General features: G+C 41.5%; 1 protein-coding gene across 5 annotated transcripts; it reads left to right on the top strand.

The window, feature by feature from the left end:
• Window positions 1–11168: 11168 nt before the first annotated feature.
• Window positions 11169–22809, top strand: TRO (trophinin). 5 transcript variants are annotated; one of them, XM_079124664.1, is made up of 13 exons: window positions 11169–11275; window positions 12658–12731; window positions 13007–14182; window positions 14817–14921; window positions 15020–15083; window positions 15329–15408; window positions 15876–15967; window positions 16971–17050; window positions 17144–17186; window positions 17577–17639; window positions 18182–18296; window positions 19014–21919; window positions 22080–22809. In XM_079124664.1, the coding sequence occupies exons 2-12, from the start codon at window positions 12687–12689 to the stop codon at window positions 21906–21908; spliced, it is 4758 nt and encodes a 1585-aa protein (XP_078980790.1). In that variant the 5' UTR covers window positions 11169–11275; window positions 12658–12686; the 3' UTR covers window positions 21909–21919; window positions 22080–22809. The 5 variants fall into 5 exon arrangements, with proteins under 5 accessions (XP_078980790.1, XP_078980793.1, XP_078980794.1 ...); XM_079124667.1 differs by lacking the exon at window positions 22080–22809 and having other exon boundaries at window positions 19014–19215; window positions 21545–21832; XM_079124668.1 differs by lacking the exon at window positions 22080–22809 and having other exon boundaries at window positions 19014–19121; window positions 21545–21749.
• Window positions 22810–23385: the final 576 nt, after the last annotated feature.

The following is a 23385-nucleotide window of genomic DNA, read 5'->3' as shown; positions in this document are numbered from 1 at the left end:
TGAACATTTTTTCATATATCTGTTGATTGCTTGTAGATCCTCTTTTGTGAATTGTCTGCTCATTTCCTTAGCCCATTTATTGATTTGTATTCTTGGTGTAAAGTTTTTTTGTGTTCTTTATAGATTCTGGAGATTAGTGCTCTCTCTGAAGTGTGTGTGGCAAAGATTTTCTCCCACTCTGTAGGCTCTCTCTTCACATCGTTGATTGTTTCCTTTGCTGAGAAAAAGCTTTAAAAGTGCTATACAATTTAATGAAATTTCAATTAAATTCCTAATGACGTTTCTCATAGAAATAGAGAAAGCAATCATGAAATTCATTTGGAAGAATAAGAGACCCAGAATGGCTAAAGCAATTCTTAGCAGGAAGAGTGAAGCAGGAGGTATCACAATGCCAGACCTTCAACAGAGCGATAGTAACAAAAATGGCATGGTATTGGCACCAAAATAGACAGGTAGATCCATGGTACAGAATAGAGGACACAAAGATAAACCCACATAAATGCAGTTATCTCATACTAAAGTGCCAAAAACATACAATGGAGAAAAGATAGCCTCTTCAACAAATGGTGCTGGGAAAACTGGAAATCCATATGCAGCAAAATGAAACTAAACCCCTATCTCTCACCCTGCACAAAACTCAACTCAAAGTGGACCAAGGACCTAAGAATTAGACTAGAGACCCTGCACCTAATAAAAGAAAAAGTAGGTCCAAATCTTCATCATATCAGCTTAGGACCAGACTTCCTTTACATGACTCCCAAGGCACAAGAAATAAAAGCAGGAATCTTGGTTTCTATTCTAAATAAAGTTTTCTGGTATGCTTATAAATGTAATATTATGTAGTTGTTTCAACACATTAACCCAAATGTCCAGAATGAGTATCTATACAACTTTACAAGGTGATTGTGATATTGATTGCTTCTTATCTTCAGATTAAAATACTACAACTCTGAAAAGAATTAAGACCAATGTAAAGTCAAAGATGGAAGTTTATTAAATTTTACTAATTAAATTCATAAATTTTAATAGTTTAAATTACAAAGACTTAAAAGATTTTATACCCTTTTAGAAAATGTGCTTAATGTTAATGGCTACTTTAATTGTTTCCATGGATAAAGTTTAGTAAGTAACTTAAAAATGAAAAAGTACAAAACAGTGATGAAAGAAATTGAAAAGGACATAGGAAAAAGGAAAGACATTTTGTGTTCATGAACTGGAAGAACTAATATTGTTAAAATGTCCTTACTACCCAAAGGGTCTTCAGATTCTCTATAATTCCTGTTAAAATACCAATAACATTCTTTGCAAATTAGGAAAAATATTCCCAAAATTTGTATAGAACCACAGAAGATCCTGAATAGGAAAGGAAATTCTTATCAGAAAGAACAAATCTGGAGGACTTATAACACTTGACTTCAAAACATACTAGAAAAGGACAGTAACCAAAGCAGAGCATAGTGTGTGCTTAAAAACAGACACATAGACCAATGGAACAGAGTATATTCTATAGATCTATAGCACTAAGAAATAAATCCATGTACTTACAACCAACTGATTTTCAACAAAGATAGCAGGAGCGTACATCAGAGAAAGGAAGCTTTTTGAAATAAAATGTGTCAGGAAAGTTGGATATTCATGTGCAGAAGAATCAAACTGGGTTCCTCTTACCATATGCAAAAATAAAATCAAAGCAGTTCAAAGACTTAAATATAAGAGGCCAACTATGAAAATGTTAGAAGAAAATGCAGGGGAAGTGCTTCAGGATATTGGTTTGGGAAAAGACTTTTTTGATAGAACCCCATAAATACAGGCAAGAAAAATTTAAAAAGACAAATGGGATTACCTCAAATTAAAAATCTCGGGACTGAGGGTAGTTATGTCCCATAAATCAAGCATATCTTGTGGTTGGCCTCTGCTGATTTTCTTTTTCTTTCAGAATGGAGCACGTTTTCTGGTTCTTTGATATGAAATACTTTTCTGTTATATCCTGGATATTGCAAATGTTATTTTGTGTGTACTCTGGGTTCTGTTACAACGCTCTGAAAAAAGTGTTGTTTATTTAAGCAGATGATCAACCCAGTTAGATTCTAGTGATCAGTTCTGTCTTGCTGTTCCGGTCTATAGTTAAAATATAATTTTAGCTCTGAAAGCTTTTGCTTTGTGTGTGAGGCTGAGACTTTTGTGGGAGACTGAATTCTGAGCTTAGTTTTTTTTAGTCTTTGTTTTGCCAGTTTGGTGAATTCTTGCATATGCATTGCTCACGTTAGGCAGAGTTTTGTTTCATACACACATGTAGGCATGTGCACTCTCTTTTCCTTTTGAGATTTCTTGCTCATGATACATCCTAACCAGGATCTTTTTGTGGTTCCTTTGACTAGAAAAATGTCAGGATTCCATCAGAGTTTTAGCTATATCCTCTGCTCCAGTTCATGAGTGAGACATTCACTGCAAGTCTGAGAAAGAAGAAACAAAACAACAACAACCGAAAAAAAAAAAAAAAATCTACCAAACAGAGAAATAGACAAAAACAAAAACAAAAACAAAAACCTGGAAAACTTACCCTTCCTCTGTCATCTATCTGCTTTTTGTTACTTTTCAGATGCTCAGGCAGGTTTTATTTTTTCCAAATTTTGTGCAGGGTTATAGGTATAATCAATGGGAGAAAGTGCTTTGTAAAAACAATGAAAATGCTCAAGAACACTGCATTTTAAATCTCATTTTACTTCTTACTTCTTGATTCATCATTATGTTGAAAACTCTCCATCTTGTTTTACATAGATTTAGTTGATTCTCTTTTGCCATTGCCAAGGTTTCTATAAAATGCTCATAATGATATTTTACATATCTATTCCATGATTATATACTCATATGTTGTCCCAACTTCATGTTACCACAAATAATACTCTGAGAAGCATCCTTCACATGTCCCTTGTAGTCCTGAGAGCTTCTCTGGGGTGGCATTTCTTAGTTAAATTGGGAATAGATTCTTGATTTCACTAAATACTGCCAGATTGATTTTTCAAGATGACTTCACTGCTTTACATTTTTTCTGAAATACCTAAGAATTTCTGTTTCCCCTCACTCACACAGTCAATCGACATTATCTAGTTAGCTAATTTCTCCATTTGATGGGTGTTGGTTGAAGTTTCATTTTTAAAAATTTCCATTTATGTGATTATCAATAATAATGGTGGCTTCTCCATAAATTTATGAATTAGTAGATTATACCCTTTTGTGAAATGTCTATTAATAGTTTGTGCTTATTTCCTTCTTCATTTTCTCCATTAGAAAAGGATTTTTGTGCATCTTTTTGCTGATTTTCAGGAGTTCTTTCTGTATTCTAGGGGTCAGTCATTTTTTTTACTTACAGACATTACAATTTTATCCTAGTCTACTACTTTATATATTGCCTCTAAAATATTTAATTTTGAGTCAATTACATCCACTTTTATTATTATGACTTGTGCTCTATGTGTCTTGTTTAACAAATTCATCTGCACCTGAAAATCACAGATATATATCCTGTTGGATAGATACATCTATTAGCTTTATATTTTTATATTCTCACATAGGTGTTTAAAACTTCAAATTTTTTTGTGTGTAGAGGGACTAAGATAAAACTTTATTTTCTATACATATAAGCCCATATTCCCAGCATTGTTTCTTTCATACATAATCTATCAATGCTTTACTGATTCACCCCTACCAAATGTTAAGAACCCATAAACATGGATATGTTTCTGGATTATCTACAATGATATAATTTTGGTATGCTACTGTATTTTAGCACACTTTAAAGAAAACTATGTATTTGTAGTATGTCTTTCTATTTGGTAAGGATTGTCCATCGTTTTTGGTCTTCTAAAATTGTCTTAGCTATCTGTGTATCATTATCATCTATGTTTATCTTAGAATTAGTTTGTCTACTTGTGCCCTCAAAAATTCTTGCAGGGAGTTGGGGTTGTATCTCAGTGGTAGAGTGCTTTCCTGGCACATGTGAGCACTGAGTTCGATACTCAGCACCACATAAAAATAAATAAGTAAATAAATAAACAAAATAAAGGCATTAAAAATTCTTGCTGAGATTTTAGCTGAGATAATATTGAATTTATAGATAAACTTGGGAGACACTGACAATTTATTGCATTAAATTATCCTATCCATAACATAATTTATCTCTATGTATTAAGCTCATCTGTAATTGTCTTTTAATACAAATTTAAATTTTATTTTAAAATATTTAAGATGCACTAATTTAAATATTATAACAATAAATACTTATGAATACTATTCACATCTATCAAATCATAACACTTTAGAAGGTTTCTTTTCAGAGATGATATTCAAAATATTTAACAAACCTATATGTCAGGGACACCAACTACTGACAAAGGTCCCTGACTATCTGTTTCTACAAGCTCAATACTACCAAGCTCTGTTTTATTCATATATATTTTTAAATACATAAACTATTTTAGCTAAATTAAAGGCACTTGTGTATCCTTCCCAAATTCCATTTTCCTTCTCTCCCTCTGCATATTTTTATACCATTATGATATGTGTATGTACCCATAAGTATGTACAGCATAGTTTTGCATGTTTTCAAATTTCACATAAATGTTATCAAACTGAAAATATCAGTAGGTAAATATCCATTTTGATACATATTTTAATGGTTTTATATTATCCCCTGGAGTGAATATGCCACAGTTTACTAATAAAATTGCCTATTTGTTTTAATTGTAGGTAGTTCTCTAATTTTGTTCTCCTATAAACAGGGCTAAAATAAATATTTATTTTTGTGGTCCATAAACACGTTTCAGAAAATACCACCTTGTACTGGAATTTTGAGGTTGTAGATTGTATTTATTTTAAATTTTGGTAGAAAATATACTTGAACATATGTGTATCTCCATGAATACTAAATGACAGTGTCTATGTTCTGATACTTTCCCCAACACTATTTTTCGAATTTTTGTCAATATTTTCTTAGATTTTTAGGGTTTGTTTAGCTTTTACTCTTTTGATAGATTAAAAATGGTATCCCAATTAATGGTAATTGCATCACCACAATTACTTGCTTGTTGGTTTTCATTTTGGTCAGTCTCCAGCTCAACTTATCTATACTTGTAGAACCATTATTGAGAATTTTTTTTTTATTTTTTATTTTTTATTTTTTTTTCATTTTTTAATCTTTAATTATTTTATTGTAAACAAATGTGATATATGTTGTTTGTCTGTTTGTACATGGGTTAAAGGCATACCATTTGTATAATCATAAAATTACATATGGTAATGTTGTCTGATTCATTCTATTACTTTTTCCCTTCCCCCCACCCCTCCCGCCCTTCTTTTCCCTCTAAACAGTCCTTTCTTCCTCCATTCTTGCCCCCCTCCCTAACCCTAACCCTAACCCTAACACTAACTCCTCCCACCCTCCCCCTTATGTGTCATCATCCACTTATCAGCAAGATCATTCGTCCTTTAGTTTTTGAGATTGGCTTATCTCACTTAGCATGATGGTCTCCAATTTCATCCATTTGCCTGCAAATGCCATAATTCTATCGTTCTTTATGGTAGAGTAATATTCCATTGTATATATATATATATATATATATATATATATATATATATATATATACCACAGTTTCTTTATCCACTCATCAATTGAAGGACATCTAGGTTGGTTCCACAATCTAGCTATTGTGAATTGAGCAGCTATGAACATTGATGTGGCTGTATCTCTGTACTATGCTGATTTTAAGTCCTTTTGGTATAGACCAAGGAGTGGGATAGCTGGGTCAAATGGTGGTTCCATTCCAAGTTTTCTAAGGAATCTCCACACTGCTTTCCAGAGTGGCTGCTCTAATTTGCAGCCCCACCAGCAATGTATGAGTGTACCTTTCTCCCCACATCCTCGCCAACACCTGTTGCTTGTATTTTTGATAATCACCATTCTAATTGGGGTGAGATGGAATCTTAGGGTGGTTTTGATTTGCATTTCTCTTATTACTAGAGATGTTGAACATTTTTTCATATGTTTGTTGATTGCTTGTACATCTTCTGTGAAGTGTCTGTTCATTTCCTTAGCCCATTTGTCGATTGGATTATTTGTATTCTTGGTGTAGAGTTTTTTGAGTTCTTTATAGATTCTGGAGATTAGTGCTCTATCTGAAGTATGAGTGGCAAAGATATTCTCCCACTCTGTAGGCTCTCTCTTCACATTGCTGATAGTTTCCTTTGCTGAGAGAAAGCTTTTTAGTTTGAATCTATCCCAGTTATTGATTCTTGCTTTTATTTCTTGTGCTATGGGAGTCCTGTTGAGGAAGTCTGGTCCTAGGCCGACATGTTGAAGATCTGGACCTACTTTTTCTTCTATAATCTGCAGGGTCTCTGGTCTGATTCCAAGGTCCTTAATCCATTTTGAGTTGAGTTTTGTGCAGGGTGAGAGATATGGGTTTAGCTTCATTCTGTTGCATATGGATTTCCAATTCTCCCAGCACCATTTGTTGAAGAGGCTATCTTTTCTCCATTGCATATTTTTGGCACCTTTGTCTAGTATTAGAAAGTTGTATTTATTTGGGTTTGTGTCCATGTCCTCTATTCTGTACCATTGATCTACCTATCTATTTTGGTACCAATACCATGCCATCTTTAAAGTAGACAACATACTCTTATACACTGTTTTCTGTTCCCTTTAGTATATGCTTTCCTTTTATGAAAGTTTCAGTCTTATTAAGCTATGTACTAGGTCCTGATATAAAGGAAGTTCAATTTATGTAACTGCTCCATTTTTAACACCAGGATTGACAGACATGAGGGGTCATGCTCATTAGAACCTTTCACCCAGTCTTTTTAAAAAATTAGGTGTAGATGGATGCAAAATCTTTGTTTATTTGTTCGTTCTCATGTGGTGCTGAGGATGGAACCCAGTGCCTCACAAGTGCTAGGCAGGCGTTCTACCATGAGCTACAACCCCGGCCCTCACCCAATCTTTATAAAATTGTTTTGTATTTATTTTAACCGAAAATAATTTATACATTTATAATGTATAACATGATGCTTTGGTATGTGTATACATTGTAGAAGGGCTACATCAAGCTATTTGGCATATGCATTACCTCACATGCTTGTCATTTTTTTTTCTTAGAACACTTAAAATCTACTTTGTTAGAAAATTAAACATAGAATATATTGTTATTAACCAGATCCACAATGATATACAATAGGTCTTTTGAACTTATTTCTCCTAAAACAAATTTTGTGTCCTTTGACCAATGTCTCCCCAATCCCCCAATCTCTTACAGTGATCATTTTGTTCTTTTTCTATGAGTACGACTTTTTTAGATTTCACATATGAGATAATGCAGTATTTGTTTTAATGAGCCTGGCTTATTTTATTTAACATAATATCCTTCAGTCCCATCCATGTTGATGCAAAGGACAACATTTCCTTCTTTTTTAAGGCTGACTAGTATTTCATTATGTGTGTATACCCCACTATCTTTATCCATTCATCCATTCACAGACACTTGGATTGATTCCATGTCTTGGGTGTTGTAAATAATGCCGCAGTGAACAGGAGAATGCAGATGTCTCTTTAGTATAGTGATTTTATGTCCTTTGGATACATAGCCAGTATTGGGATTTCTGAATCATCTGGTGCTTTTATTTTAATTTCATTATCATACTGTTTTCCATTTTGGCTGTAATAATGTACATGCCTACAATGGTGTGCAAGTGTTCCCTTCTGTCTGTATCTTTGACAACACTTGTTATATTTTATCTTTTTGGTGATCAATTACCATCCTAACACATGCAAGGAGATATGAAATTGTGGTTTTACTTTGCATTTTCCTGATGATTAGCGATCTTCACCACCTTGTTATATGCGCATTGGCTATTTGTATGTCTTCTTTGGAGAAATGTCTATTTAGGTTCTTTGTCCATTTTTAATAGTTATTGTTTTCTTGCTATTGAATTGTTTTAGCTCCTTGTACATTTTGGATATCAACTCCTCATAAGATGTATTGTTTGGAAATATTTTTTCCCATTTCATAGACTGTTTCTTCACTCCATTCATTATTTCCGTGGCTATGCAGAAGCTGTTTAGTTTAATAGAGTCCCACTTGTTCATTTTTGCTTTTGTTGACTGCTTTTGGTGTCATATCCAAAAATTTGTTGCTATGTTTTCTTCCAGTATTTTTACAGTTTCAGGTATTATGTTTAAGATTAATCCATTTTGAGTTGATTTTTGTATGTGATGGAAGATATGGATCTGTTTTCATTCCTCTTCATGAGGATATCCAGTTTTCCAAGCACCATTTATTAAAGAGATTGTCCTTTATGCCTTGTGTGTTCTTGGTACCATTGTCAAAAATTAATTGACCATAAATTAATGGATTTATGAGATCTCTATTTTGTTCCATTGTTCTGTGTCTGTTTTCAAGAAAACTTAAATTTCCTTTTCTGATAGTTTATTATCAGTGTTTAGAAATACAACTAATTTTTTATGTTTACTTTCTGTCTCGCAAGATTACTAAATTTGTTCATTAGATCTAACAGGGTTTTGCGTGATCATTAACATTTTCTATAAATAGGATCATGTTGTTTGCAAAAGGAACAATTTAACTTCTTTCTTTCCAGTTTGGATGCCTTTTATTTCTTTCTCTTACCTGATTGTTTCAGCTAGGATGTCCAGTACAATGTTGAATAGAAGTGAAAGTCATCATCTTTGTTTTGTTACTGATTTTTTAAAATACTGCACTTTTTGTTGTTCAGTATGATGTTAGGTGTGGATTCTTCACATGCATCCTTTATTATGTTGAGGTACATTCCTTCTATACCTAATTTTTAAGCATTGTTTAAGTCATGGAAGGTTGAATTATTTCAAATGACTTTTCTACATCTATTGAGAGGTTCATTATTTTTATCCTTTGTTCTGTTAATGTGGTTGTATCACATTTAGTTGTTTGTATGTGTAAATCATCTACGCATCCCTGGGATAAATCCAATTTGATCATATAGTGTATAACCTTTTTGGTGTGATGTTGTATTCAACTTGCAAGTATTTTTTTGAGGAATTTGGCACCTATGTTAATCAGGAATCTTGGCCTGTAATTTTCTTGTCTTATAACATCCATGTCTGGTTTTGACATCAAAATCATGATGCTCTTGTAAAATGAGTTTGGAGATACTTCCTCCTCTCTAATTTTTGAAAGAGTTTGAGAAAGATGTGTATTTATTATTTATTGGTTAGGCATAATTCATCAGTGAAATCACCAGATCTTGGGCTTTTCCTTGATGGAAAACTTTTTATTACTAATTCAATTCTCTTTGTCATTATTGGTCTGTCCGGATTTTGTTTATTTATTATTCAGCCTTGGTAGCTTGCATGTATCTAGGAATCTGTCCATTTATTCCAGGTTTCTGATTTCTTGGTTTACAAATATTCTTAGCATTCTCTTATGATCCTTTGTATTTCTGTGCTATTGGTTGTAACATCTCTACTTTTGTAAAATTTGGCTTCTGTTACGTTTTTAGTTGATTGTCAGTTTTATCTTTTCAAAAAAGCAACTCTTTGGGTGTTGTGGCACATGCCTGTAATCCCAGCGGTTTAGAAGGCTGAGGCAGGAGGATCACAAGTTAAAGATCAGTCTCAGCAACAGATCAAGGCCTTAAGCAACTTAGTGAGACCCTGAATCAAAATAAAAAATTAAAAATGGGCTGGGGATGTGTGTTTCTTAGTGGATAAGAACCCTGGGTTAAATCTTCGGTACTAAAAAAAAAGGCAACTCAGTTTTTTTTTTTAGTTTTTTCTATTGTTTTCCTAGTCTATTTCATTTATTTTTATTTTATTTTTTCTCTTCCTTTTACTAACTTTGACTTAGTTCTTTTGGTAGTTCCTTGAGGCATACAATTAGGTTGTTTATTTGGGATCATTCTTTTTGATGAAGGTATTTAATGCTATAAATTTTCTTTTAGAATTGCTTTTGCTGCATCCCATAAGTTTTAGTATATTGTGATCCATTTTTGTTTGTATTAAGATATTCTACATTTTCATTTTAATTTCCTTTGACACATTTGTTGTTCAGGAGCACATTGTTTAATTTCCATGTATTTATGAATTTTTGAAGTTTCTATTGTTTTGGAATTCAAGCTTCATGCTATTGTGGTTGGAAGTTATTTGATATGAATTCAAATTTGTTGGGACTTTTTCTGTGGCCCAAATTATGATCTATCCTGGAGAATGTTGTTTGCACTTGAGAAGAATGTGTTGTTCTGCAGCTGTTGTATGGAATGTTCTGTAGATGTTTGTTAGGTCTATTTGGTCTGATGTATAGTTCAAATCCAATGTTTCCTTATTGATTTTCTGTCTGGATGATCCGTGCATTGTCAAAAGTAGGGTATTGAAGTCATCTACTATTATTTTATTGCAGGACATCTCTCCCTTCAGCAGCTGTATGAATATTTGCTTCATATATATGAATGATTCAATGTTGGATATGTATATATCCTATTGATGAATTGACTCCTTTATCATTATATAATGACATTTTTGTCTCATTTTATAGTTTTGACTTCAAGTCTATGTTGTCTGACATAAATCTAGTCACCTTTATTCTCTTTTTGAATGATCAAGCAAACAAATGAAATCGTGTTCTGCCCAGTACAGCAATGCACTGTATCACAAAAAACAGTCTAAATACTTGCTTGGTGTATCAGTGAAGGAGTAATATGGCCCCAGCAGTTTTCAAATAAGTTTTTTTTAAAAGCATCAATGTAGTAATTGTGGCATAAATAAAAACCTTTTGTAGACTTTCTTATATTTGTTATTTTTATTCTGAATATGTATATAAATAAATATATATATTATATATATATGAACGATGTGGGAGCACCCTATCTTTTAATGTTTAGACTAAATATCTTAATCTGTTGGGATAGAGGGGACTGTAGGAAGGGGTGGTGTGGTGTGGAAGAGGAGAATCAAAAAGGAACAGGGATACAGAATGGGGAATAGGAAGATTAAATGGAGAAGAGGACTGAGTGATTGCTGAATAACGGGTAGTAAAAAGAAATGAGGAGCTACATAGAGAAGAATGGAAAGTTGGAAGTAGGGAGGAGGAGGGAGAGGGGCAGACCGGCAGGGACCGAGACCCCCTCCGGAGGCGGAAAGAGGCAGGACCACTTCCGGCCAGGGGGGCGGGGGACTGGCTCAGACCTAAGGAGAGGCTTGGAGAGAGCGGACGTTTTCTGGACTCAAGAGTACGAGGTGAGCTGAGGTGCCCAGCTTTAGTGAAGACCCTCCAGGGGCCTGTGGGCTGAGGTGAGGCTTCTGACTCCATACAGCCTTAAGATTTGAAGAAACCCTACTGGGGTTTCGGGATCTAACCGCATAGAAGTGGTTGTGTTTAGCGGTGCCTGGACCTGATTCTCAAGGGAAAAGGGAGGCCGAGGAATATCCTGTGGGCCCCAGAAGGATCTGGATTCAGTTGGGCAGGAGAAAGAGGGGATACAGACCTGCTTGGTGTCGTAGAAAAGGAAAGATGGAGAAATCTTTCAGGCGGTAGCAGGAAGGGGGGAGGACCCAGTTCGGGAGGAAGATAGGAGACAGCAGGATCCCCTTCAGGCTGGAGAAAGGGGGCAGGTCCCAGTTTGGGCTACCTAAAGAAGGAATCGGGACTGAGAAAGGAGGGAGCAGTTTTTGTTTTTTGTTTTTTGTTTGAATTAAGTGGCTGAAAGGACCAGGCTCTGAATGGAGAAAGGAAAGGCTAGGATCCGGTTGGTTCTGGTTTGAAGAAAGGAAGAGACAGAACCTGGTGGGGTTTGGAGAACAGGGAACACACAGGTTAATACCGTTGGATTTGTTGGTAGGGTATCCATGTTGCAGAAAGGGCGGGGCCGGACACTTGCAGACGTGGAAAGAGGGGGGAGCTGTGTTGGGGAAGGGGCGGTGCAGAGACATACCGCAGAGCGGAGGGAGGGGGCTTATTAAGGGGAGGGGAGGTGCGGAGAAGTACTGCAGAGCAGAGGGAGGGGGCATATCCAAAAGGGGTGGTGCGTGGCTGTACTGCAGAGGAGGGGTGGGCGGTGTTGGGGAAGGGGTGGCGAGAAGCGGTACTGCAGATCAGAGGGAAGGAGGCAGTGTTGGGGGAAGGGTTGAACGGGGATGTGATGCAGTTAGAAAGAAGGGATCAGGGGTGGGACCGAGGTGTTTTGTTGCTCTGAGAGGGGCTGTGTGTGGATTCCGAATGAGGTGGTTAGAGACGGTCCAGTCAACCAAGGCGCATGCGCACTCGGGGCTTTGACCGGGTTCGTTTGAGAAAGCGGTGTGCCAAAGGGGGCCCATGTTTGGTGCGCATGCGCACTCTCAAATTGCAGTAGGGGGCGTATGTAGGTGCTGGGGTGTTGTCATAGAACTGACTTGCCATCTTGGGGGAAAAAAAAAAGCAAAACAGAACGTTCTTGGGGGGGCCGGAAACCTGACTGCCTGGGTTTCTAGTTATGAGAACCCAGGAATTAAAAGGTTTGGGGCCCAAGGTTAGGTGAGACCCTTCCTGCCTTCAAATGAAGCAAAATCTCTGATGAATCTCCCCCTCCCTCTCATTTTCCCACTCCTCCTCACTGTCCCCAAACTTGGCCTATTTCTCTCAGGCTCAGCTTTTACTTGGCCTCCCAGAAAGATGGATAGAAGAAATGACTATGGTTATAGAGCACCGGTGTTCCAGGTGAGGCCTCTCTGCATTCTTATCAGGCTGTCTGCCCTGTCCTGAGTTGACTTAACTGCATGTGAGCTTCCCCCAATCCTGTATTTGTACAATTCTCTGCCTAATCTGTCTCAGTTCTCCTTCTCATGGTGGAAGGGGAGGGGGAGGAGAGGAAAACCTGCCTAATTGTACCCCCCCCTTCAGTCAACGCTGCTCAGAAGAAAGGGAGGCTTTCTGGAAAGGGGTGGGTGTAGGGTGGTCAGGTAGCCCAGAGGATCATAATCCTAAGTATGTAGGGCCCTCTGCCTCCCCCTGGGAGCCTGGGGCTTCCCTTCCCTCCAGATGTACAGACTGAGACCACAGAAGAGGACAGTGTCTTGCTGATGCACACCCTATTGGCGGCAACCAAGGACCCACCTGTTGCTAACCGACCTAAGAAAAGCAAGACCAAGAAGACCTCTATTAAGGCTGTTACTAAGTCTGCACCTGCTGCCTCTTCAGTCCCATCTGCCAATGAGATTGCTACCAACAAGCCCAAAATAACTTTGCAGGCTTTAAACTTGCCCATGCTCACCCAGATCAGCCCGTCTTCAGCTACTACTGAGATAGCCAGTATTCAGGCTGCTTCGGTCACTGTTCAGCCTAAGAAAGCAAACAAGACAAAGAGAGTTTCTGCCAAGGTAGCCCAAGGCTCCCAATCTCCGACTGGCAGTGAGGGTGTTACTACCCAACTCAAGTCACCCTTGCAGGCCCTAAACCTACCAGTCATTTCGCAGACTATCCAGGTTCCAGTTGCCAGTGAGTCAGCCAATTCCCTGGCCTTGATAGTCTCCACCAAGCCTAAGAAAGCTTCCAAGGCTAAGAAGGCTGCCAATAAGGCCATAGCTAGTGCTACTGAGATCTTACCAGCTCCAACTACTACCCATATAGCTACTGCCCAAGGCCAAATTACTAATGAGACAGCCAATATCCAAGGCACAGCAGTCTCTATCCGAACCAAGAAAGCTCCCAAGGCCAAGAAGACAACTGCTAAGGCCCCAAATACTGACATAGAACTTCTAGAGTCCCCAAATGCTACTGAGGCAGTGAGCCAGCAGATTGAGGCCACAGCAGCAGTTCTCCGGCCCAAAAAGCCCAAAGGAAAGAAGGTTGCCAATAAAGGCCCAAATTCTGCCTCTGAGATCTCTGCGGCTCCACCCACCACTCAAATGGTTACAAACCAAACCATAGTAGCTACCATTCGAGTCAAGAGAGGGTCTAGGGCTCGAAAAGCTGCCACTAAGGCTCGGGTAACTGAAGGCCAGACCCAAATTGCTGACCAGGGGCCTCAGGTGAAGATGGCTACCTCTCAGACCAGCATAAGTGCCCTTGAGACTCAGGTTGCTGCTGCTGTCCAGGCCCTGGCAGATGACTATTTGGCTCAGTTAAGTCTGGAGCCCACAACCAGGACCCGGGGCAAGAGGAACCGAAAGGTGAGATCTCTGATAGCATCCTTAACTTTGTAATTCTTTTCCATTCCTGTCTTCCTTTTTTTGCTCACTCTCTATAAACATTTACTGAGTCTTTTTACGAGTCCTCATGTTCAGATAGTTTATGGGAGATGCTGAGAAGAATGTGATATAGTTTGTGACCCACTAGCAGTTCACAGAGTGGTGCAGAAATAAGAAATCTATATATTTAGCTATAACCTGTGTAATTCACCTTTGGTTACCATGTGTCAGGCTTTGGGTTGGGCACATTTACACAAGCTCTGTCTTTATATCGTGAAAGGGATTTAGGGAACATAAGTCCTAGTTTTATAGATAGGTAAACTTGAGTCCCACTGAAGTGAAGTAACTTGCCCAGGGAGTACAGCTAGCAGAGTCCAGTAATGCCCAAGGAAGTAGAGATGTCCCAGACACTTAGGTTGTTCCAGCCTGAGCAGCACAATTAAATTTCTGCCTGGAAGACAATGGAAGAAAATTCCAGGACTCAGGGTAGCCAACAGCAGGGTCAGTCCCCACTGTAAGGGAGGGTTTACAGGGACTCTCTGGAGGAGATAGACTGAAGAGACAGCCGTATCTTTCATCTGGTAACTTTGGATCTTTCTTCTTTCTCATGATGAAGTCTAAGCATCCAAATGGGGATGAGAGAAGTGGCAGTAATTATAGGCGGATCCCATGGGGCCGGAGGCCTCCACCACCACGAGATGTGGCCATTTTGCAAGAAAGGGTAAGAATCCAGTGCTGCCTCCTGTTTTCTTCCTCTGCCCTCTTTTCTGCCATCTTGCAAATATATTGAGATCTCACCATCTTTCCCTCTTTTCTCAGGCAAATAAATTGGTGAAGTACCTGTTGGTTAAGGATCAGACAAAGATCCCCATAAAGCGCTCAGGTAGTGTCCTACCAATCCTCCTCTTTGAGCCACCCCCGCATAGTCTGCGGGTAACCCTTTACCTTTATGGCCTCTCTGTTCTCTAATATCTCTACCCCTGCCTTCCTCATATATCATCAGAGCTAGCATCTTTTAATAACCTAGATCAAGGCTCTGGCTTCACTAACCCCACTGGGATGACAAAAAGGCTGCAGCTCTATTGGACCCTGCTCAGACCAGGTGCTCCTACCTCTCCCTTCTTGCAGACATGCTGAAGGATGTCATCCAAGAATATGATGAATACTTCCCAGAGATCATTGAACGAGCAAGCTACGCTCTGGAAAAGGTGAATGGGAAGTCCTGGGGGATGGGTGCACTGAGGAAGCCTTGAATGGAACAAAGATATACAATCTCCTGGGGAGAACCACAGAGGTCATCACTATACAGATGTGCCCAGGAAGGAGAATAGACCAGCTATGGGTCACACTGCTAGTCGGTGGTGAAAGCCCAGTGAAAACCCAAGCCATTCAACTTAGTCCTGGCTTCTGTCTACTGCCAGATGCATATTGCAGATGCTTACCTCTGTGTCTCCTTAGATTCCACTAGTCACAAAGATAATGTTGATGATAATAGTACATTTATTGCATGTTTACTGTATGCTTGGCACTTAATTGTGTGCTTTACATGCATTACCTCACTGATTTCACATTCGTGTAAAATCCCAGGTACCTGGGAAGCTACAGAATATCTGGGAAACTCATTGATGACTGAACTAAAATTTGTGGTCTTACAAGCTATTATTTTATTTGACAGATGTTTCGAGTCAATCTGAAGGAAATTGATAAGCAAAGTAGCTTGTATATTCTGATCAGCACTCAGGAATCCTCTGCAGGCATACTGGGAACGTAAGCTGGGAAAGGGCTGGGGTCAGAGGGGGACTTCTACTTTCATTCATGGTACTACGCCTTTCTTGCTCTCTCCTCCAACATCCTTTTAGAGGATTGGAAAGATAGGGCCCCAAAAGCCCCTGTCCTAGTTCCCACTCATGGTTGGAGACCCACACACAGTAGTAGTACATGATTTTGATTGACTGAAGGGTGTAGGAATCTGGGTTGGACAGTCCTGCTATCAGGCAAGCTGTCGCTCAAGTTAGAAGCTTCCCAGGAAAGTGGGCCTGCTGTTGCCTATTTTCTTCCTACTGAGTGCCTGGCCTGGCCTTGGCAGAATGGTTCTCATGGGAAGGCTTCCTGGTGTAGGTGGATCATGATGCTCCAAGAACATGAAAGGTTTGGATATACTTCTGTATATATCTTTGTATAGTTCTTACTCCTTTCTTCCATGCTTTGTGGATTTAGAAAGGAAAAAAAAACTGCTGTCCCTGTCCTCAAGGAATACACAATCTAATTGGGAAGGCTAGACTTATCCCTAGGAGGTAACCAGTTCAGGCAAGGAATGACCAAGAATAGAATCATGGCTGAGACTTGAAATCAGAATGGCAGAATCACCATAGACTCCCATGAAAGAAACTACATCATAGCTCCACCTCCCAAGATGACGGGAAGTGGTGTCACTGGGATTCTGGCTAGAATTTGCTCAGGTATGAGGGCTCTGGGAAAGAAGGGACTCATATTGACTGGGTACCTGTGTTGTGCCCAGTTGACAGGCATTCCTCCATTTTCTCAGCAACCCCGGATGGAGGGTAGAATATGATTTTCCCATTTTGTTGAGTGTGAGACCTTGACTCATGGGTCTAAGTGCCTTGCTTGGGGTCACATAGAGTTGTAAGCACAGATGGGACAGAATTCTCCAAAATCTGAGGAATCTGGGAGAGTCTAGACTCATGAGCTGACTGGTGTGTCTTGCAGGCGGCTCCAGGACATAAACCTCTCTGTCCTATTATTCCCTTAGGACCAAGGATACACCCAAGCTGGGTCTCCTCATGGTGATTCTGAGTGTCATTTTTATGAATGGCAACAAGGCCAGTGAGGGTGAGTGGCTGGGCATGCAGCTGAAAGGGTGGCTGTGCTCTGAATTCCACGTGTTCATTTTCTGTCCCTGTCCCCTCTTGCCTCCCCTTGCAGCTGTCATCTGGGAGGTGCTGCGCAAGTTGGGGCTGCGCCCTGGGTATGATTGGGCTCTCTCAGCGCTTGCTGTCCGTGTTGTCCTTTGGCAAGAGAGGACGGTCCCAGGATTGCATCAGCCTGGTGGTCTGGTGGCGCGGGTGGGGGGTGCTGGGCTGGGTGGATGGGAAAATGATTCTGAACTCTTTACTCCCTTTCTCCTTTATGTCCTCCATCTGTTCTAAGCTGAGATATAAGATAGACCTTCAGGGATCCCTGAGAAAGAGCCACCTGGCCTCCGCTTCTTGCTTCTAGTGGCTGTGTGCTCACTACTTTCTTCTCTTCGTTGAGACTGCCCCATGTGCTAGAGAGGTTTCTTCCATGTTGGGAAATGCCTCTGCACTCATCTGGGCAGTTTTGTTCTGTGTTCATGGGTTATTTTTCCCATTGCCAGGGTGAGGCATTCACTTTTTGGGGAAGTGAGGAAGCTCATCACAGACGAGTTTGTGAAACAAAAGTAAGTGGTGTATGGGGGTTTTGTCTGACCCTGATGCATTCTGTGTGTGCTGGTCTAGTTCAGAAAGTACTTAAATCAGTGACTTCTTAACACTGTCTTTAGAGAAATGGATTCTTGTGTTTTAAAAGTGAGTCCTGTCAAAAATTCCCATTAATGGACATATCCAGGACTGGGAACAGACCAACACAAAGCCCATGCAGTGGGGTGTGCTCAGAGCAGGGGGCCTGAAGAATGGCTTCTCTGTTTACAACACACCCAACAGCAATCTGGGTTTACTCCTCACAGGTGGCAGGATACATTGGCCTTCCTGTGACATCATGCCCTATATATGTACCCCAAGTGCTTTTGCATAGGGTCAGTGGGAAATGGTCTTAGAAGCCAAGACCATGAACTATGTGTGGGAATGAATCTTGGACTGGAGAGTCTTGGAAATACCTCTGTAGGGGCTGTTTAGCATTTGCATAGAGGAGGTTGACATATGGGCTCTAGTGGTTAAACAACAGGTTTGTTTGGCTAGAAGTAAGATTTGTTTTCTTTCCAAGGTACCTGGAGTACAAGAGGGTCCCCAACAGCAGACCACCTGAATATGAATTCTTCTGGGGCCTGCGCTCTTACCATGAGACTAGCAAGATGAAAGTCCTCAAGTTTGCGTGCAAGGTAACATAGCTGCCTGATTTTGGCATATTATGGGAATGGAATGACCCTAGCTTACAAAGCCTGTGTGTAGTAATAGACAGGTATAGAACAACCTGCAGTTTATATGTAAACTTATGAAGCCTCATTAATATCCCAGAATGTTGCTAGATATAGTTTACATTGCTTCATTCATTCCTCATACTTTGTATTACTCAGCCCAGGCTACCAAACAAAATAGCATAAACTGAGTGGCTTAAAAAGCAGAAATTTATTTTCTCACAGTTGTGGAGGCTGAGAATCCCAGATCAAGGTCCTGCACAGTTGGTTTCTGGTGAGGGCTCTCTTCTTGGCTTATAGAGAGCTGCCTTCTTGCAATATCCCCTTCTTACAAGAGCACTAATCCTATTAGATGAGGGCCCCACCCTTAAGACCTTATTAACTAACTGTAATTACCTCTATAAAGGCCGTATCTCTAAAAACAGTCACATTGGGCATATTCTCATTTCTCATATTATGAATGAAGACACTTGGGTTCAGTGAAATTAAATAACTTGTCCATAATTTTATTATTCCTAAGTTATCAGAGCTGAAATTAGATCCCAGGACTGACTCATGATAGAGCCTCAATAAGAATTTTTAAATATTAATGCTCTTAGTTTTATCCAAAGCTCTCAATAGGTGCTTCATATATCATTACAAGGGTTCTTTTCTTTATAATGATTATTATTTCCATTTAAGGTGCAGAAGAAAGACCCCAAGGACTGGGCTGCTCAGTATCGGGAGGCAGTGGAGATGGAAGTCCAAGCTGCAGCTGTGGCTGTGGCTGAGGCTGAGGCCAGGGCTGAGGCAAGAGCCCAAATGGGGATTGGAGAGGAAGCTGTGGCTGGGCCTTGGAATTGGGATGACATGGATATCGACTGCCTAACAAGGGAAGAATTAGGTGATGATGCTCAGGCCTGGAGCAGATTTTCATTTGAAATTGAGGCCAGAGCCCAAGAAAATGCAGATGCCACCACCAATGTCAACTTCAACCGAGGAACTAGCACCAGGGGTGGTTTCAGTGATGGTGCTAGTATTAGCTTTAATGGTGCACCTGGCCCCAGTGATGGCTTTGGTGGTGGAGCTGGTATTACCTTCGGAGGTGCACCCAGCACCACTGCCAGCTTCAGCAGTGCAGCCAGCATTAGCTTTGGTGGCACATCCAGTACCAGTGCCAGTTTCAGCAGCGCAGCCAGCATTAGCTTTGGCGGTGCACCCAGCACTAGCACTAGTTTCAGCGGCGGAGCCAGCATTAGCTTTGGTGGTGCACCCAGTACCAGTGCCAGCTTCTGCAGCACAGCCAGCATTAGCTTTGGTGGCACACCTAGCACTATTACTAGTTTCAGTGGAGGAGCCAGCATTAGCTTTGGTGGTGCACCCAGCACTAGCACTAGTTTCAGCAGCACAGCCAGCATTAGCTTTGGTGGTGCACCCAGCACAATCACCAGCTTTAGTGGAGGAGCCTGCATTAGCTTTGGTGGTGCACCCAGCACAAGCACCAGCTTTAGTGGTGGAGCCAGCATTAGCTTTGGTGGTGCACCTGGCACCAGCACTAGTTACAGTGGTGGAGCCAGCATCAGTTTTGGTGGTGCACCATGTACAAGTGCCAGTTTCAGTGGCGGAGCCAGTTCTGGCTTTGGAGGCACACTCAGCAGCACTATGGCTGGCTTTAGCAGTGCACTTAGCACTAGCACCAGCTTCGGCAGTACACCCACCACAAGCACTGTCTTAACTGGTGCACTTAGCACCAGCACTGGCTTTGGAGGCACACTTAGCACCAGTGTATGTTTTGGTGGCTCTCCAAGTTCTGGTTCCAGCTTTGGTGGCACACTCAGTACCAGTATCTGTTTTGGTGGCTCTCCTAGCACCAGCACTGGTTTTGGTGGTACACTAAGCACCAGTGTCTCCTTTGGTGGCTCTTCTATCACCAGTCCTGACTTTGGAGGTACACTAAGCACCAGTGTCTGCTTTGGTGGCTCTCCTAGTACCAGTGCCAGCTTTGGTGGTGCACTCAATAGCACTGCTGGCTTTGGCAGTGCCATCAGCACCAGTGCCAGCTTTGGTGGTGCTGTCAGCACCAGTGCTGGCTTTGGCAGTGCGCTCAACAGCAGTGCTGGCTTTGGCAGTGCCATCAGCACCAGCTCCAGCTTCAGTGGTACACTCAACAGCAATGCTGGCTTCAGCAGTGCTATTGGCACCAGTGCTGGCTTTGGTGGTGCCATCAGCACCAGTACTGGCTTTGGCAGTACACTCAATAGCAGTGCCGGCTTTGGCGGTGTCATCAGCACCAGTGCCGGCTTTGGAGGTGCACTCAGCAGCAGTGCTGGCTTTGGCAGTGCCGTCAGCAACAGTGCCAGCTTTGATGGTGCACTCAACACCAGTGCCGGGTTTGGCAGTGCCATGAGTACCAGTGCCGGCTTTGATGGTGCTGTCAGTACTAGTGCTGGCTTCAGTGGTGCACCAAGCACCAACCCTGGCTTTGGTGGTGCATTCAGCACAAGTGCTGGCTTCAGTGGGGCACTTAGTACCACTACTGACTTTGGCAGTACTCACAGCAACAGCATTGGCTTTGGCAGTGCTCCCAGCACCAGCGTCAGCTTTGGTGGTGCTCACAGCACCAGCCTCTGTTTTGGTGGAGCTCCCAGCACCAACCTCTGCTTTGGCAGTGCATCTAACACCAACCTATGCTTTGGTGGCTCTCCTAGCACCAGTGCCTGCTTTAGTGGTGCCACCAGTGCCAGTTTTAGTGATGGACCCAGCACCAGTGCCGGTTTCAGCTTTGGTAATGGGTTAAGCACCAGTGCTGGATTTGGAGGTGGACTGAGCACCAGTACTGGCTTCGGTGGCGGCCTAGGTACCAGCTCTGGCTTCGATGGTGGCCTAGGTACCGGTGCTGACTTTGGTGGCGGACTAAGCACCGGCGCTGGCTTCGGTGGCGGACTAGGCACTGGCACTGACTTTGGTGGCGGACTAGGCACCGGCACTGGCTTTGGTGGTGGATTAGGCACCAGTGCTGGCTTCAGTGGCGGACTGGGCACCAGCACTGGCTTTGGTGGCGAACTGGTCACCAGTGATGGCTTTGGTAGTGGACTGGGTACCAATGCTGGTTTTGGCAGCACATTTGGCACTGGTGTGGGTTTTAGTGGTGGCCTCAGCACCAGCGATGGCTTTGGCGGTGGGCCTAATGCCAGCTTTGACAGAGGACTGAGTACCATCATTGGCTTTGGCAGTGGTTCCAACACCAGCACTGGCTTTACTGGCGAACCCAGCACCGGCACCAGCTTCAATAGTGGACCCACTTCTATTGTTGGCTTCAGTAGTGGACCAAGCACTGGTGCTGGCTTCTGCAGTGGGCCAAGCACTGGTGGCTTTGGTGGTGGACTGAGCACCGGAGCTGGCTTCGGCGGACTGAGCACCGGAGCTGGCTTCGGTGGTGGACTGGGCACCGGTACAGGCTTCAGTGGACCAAGCAGCAGTGCTGGCTTCGGTGGTGGACCAAGCAGCAGTGCTGGATTCGGCGGTGGACCGAGCACCGGTTCTGGCTTTGGTGGTGGAGCTAGTAGCCTTGGTGCCTGTGGCTTCTCCTACGGCTAGTGAAGTTTCAGGTAAATGCCATATTGCCATAGCCAGGGTCCATGGGGATGGGGATAATATTTAGAAGAAACCATGAGGGCAGGAGGGCTAACTGGGAAGATGAAGGTAATGAAGGAAGTATGAGAAAACAGTGTATTTGGTTCTAAAATATGTTTGGTGTTTTGTTTTCAGGTTTATTCCCCATGTTTACAGACACCACTAATAAATTGCAGCAGTCTTTCCCATGGAGCTAAGTTACAGCTTTGGAATCTTTGTTCACACAGCAGTCCTAAGCAGCTACTACCAATCAGCTGAGGGTGACATGCTATGAAAAAAAAATCTGTTCACTGTTTGCTTTCTTGTTTGCTTTCTGTGTGCTGTCATATTTTGGTATTAGAGTTATTAAATTTGCAAAATGAATTGGAGTTTTTCTGTCTTTTAATGTACTTAGGTAATTGTGAGTGACATATTGGGTTTGTAGAAGAGCTAGAAATCAGCATAGCTCTTTGGGGAATGTTGAGGCTCCAGTTTCAGGCTAAAAGGCAGATATTTCTTCAGTGGGGGAAAACCTAGGAAAGCATGGCAGACCCAGGGATAGTAGCTAGAAAAAATATGAAGGGGGGAAACCAAGAGCAGAATGCAAAGAGAAAGAGTTCTAGAGAGGAAATACAGATTCATTTTGAGTTATCTGTGTAAGAATGGAGGGACAGAAGGGGAGGCGACTCAGGGTGAATGTGAGAACAAGGGACAGTTTTCTTGGAATAGGAAAGACTTAAGCATATTGCAAAGACGGTGAGACCAAAGCCAATGGAGAGGGTCAGAAGGTAGATTGGAAGAATCAGGAACTGACAGAAGTAGTCTGAGAGGGTGGGATGGGACAGGGTACCAGAAAATAGAGGGTGAGTATTGAACAGGATTTAGGCACGTGGAAGAAAAATATAGATCTGCTTCAAGCAGTGATCTGCAACACTGTAATCTCAACAAAAATGGAGGTATGGATTATTTAGGGTTTGGATCTCACTGGGTAGTTATGATGAAAGAACAAGGGAACAAAGGCAGCAAGTGTATGAATAAAGTCTTTTGAAGGCTTTTTACCACTGGTTCACTGGTATGTGTCCCATAGTTAATATATGGACACTGGCTTAAGAGGTAGACCATAGGACCTAAGCTGGTTAGGGATGGAAGAAAACTGAGGCATAAGACTGATGGATTGGGAGATAATGGAGAAGTCAAAGGACTATACTCTTGATGTACATGTACAAATACTGTCCATTCAAGAAATACCACATGTATGCCTACTGTGTGGAGGTGTGCTACTAGGAACCCTGTGAATTACAGAGTTGTAAAGACTCAAGAATGAGAGTGGGATGCTTGCATTCAGGATCAGACCAGGAAGATGATGCCAAGATCCATGGAGTGATAGGGTGTTGATGATCACTGGAGTTGAGGGGGTCAGTGTGGGAGGTCAGGGTGATGGTTGGTCATTCACATGGACAGA

This window comes from Sciurus vulgaris, assembly GCF_902686455.1.
Source record: "Sciurus vulgaris genome assembly, chromosome: X".
In the NCBI taxonomy this organism is placed as follows: Eukaryota; Metazoa; Chordata; class Mammalia; order Rodentia; family Sciuridae; genus Sciurus; species Sciurus vulgaris.
Note: the sequence above shows the minus strand (reverse complement) of the source record. Positions and strands in the feature narration are given on the sequence as shown.

Excerpts from the sequence above, each read along its gene's own strand:
- TRO (XM_079124664.1), top strand. The coding sequence starts at position 12,687 with ATGGATAGAAGAAATGACTATGGTTATAGAGCACCGGTGTTCCAG. Across the intron at positions 14,922-15,019 it reads TGGCCATTTTGCAAGAAAGG|GCAAATAAATTGGTGAAGTA; the intron begins GTAAGAATCCAG and ends CTCTTTTCTCAG. Across the intron at positions 17,051-17,143 it reads TGGCAACAAGGCCAGTGAGG|CTGTCATCTGGGAGGTGCTG; the intron begins GTGAGTGGCTGG and ends CTCCCCTTGCAG.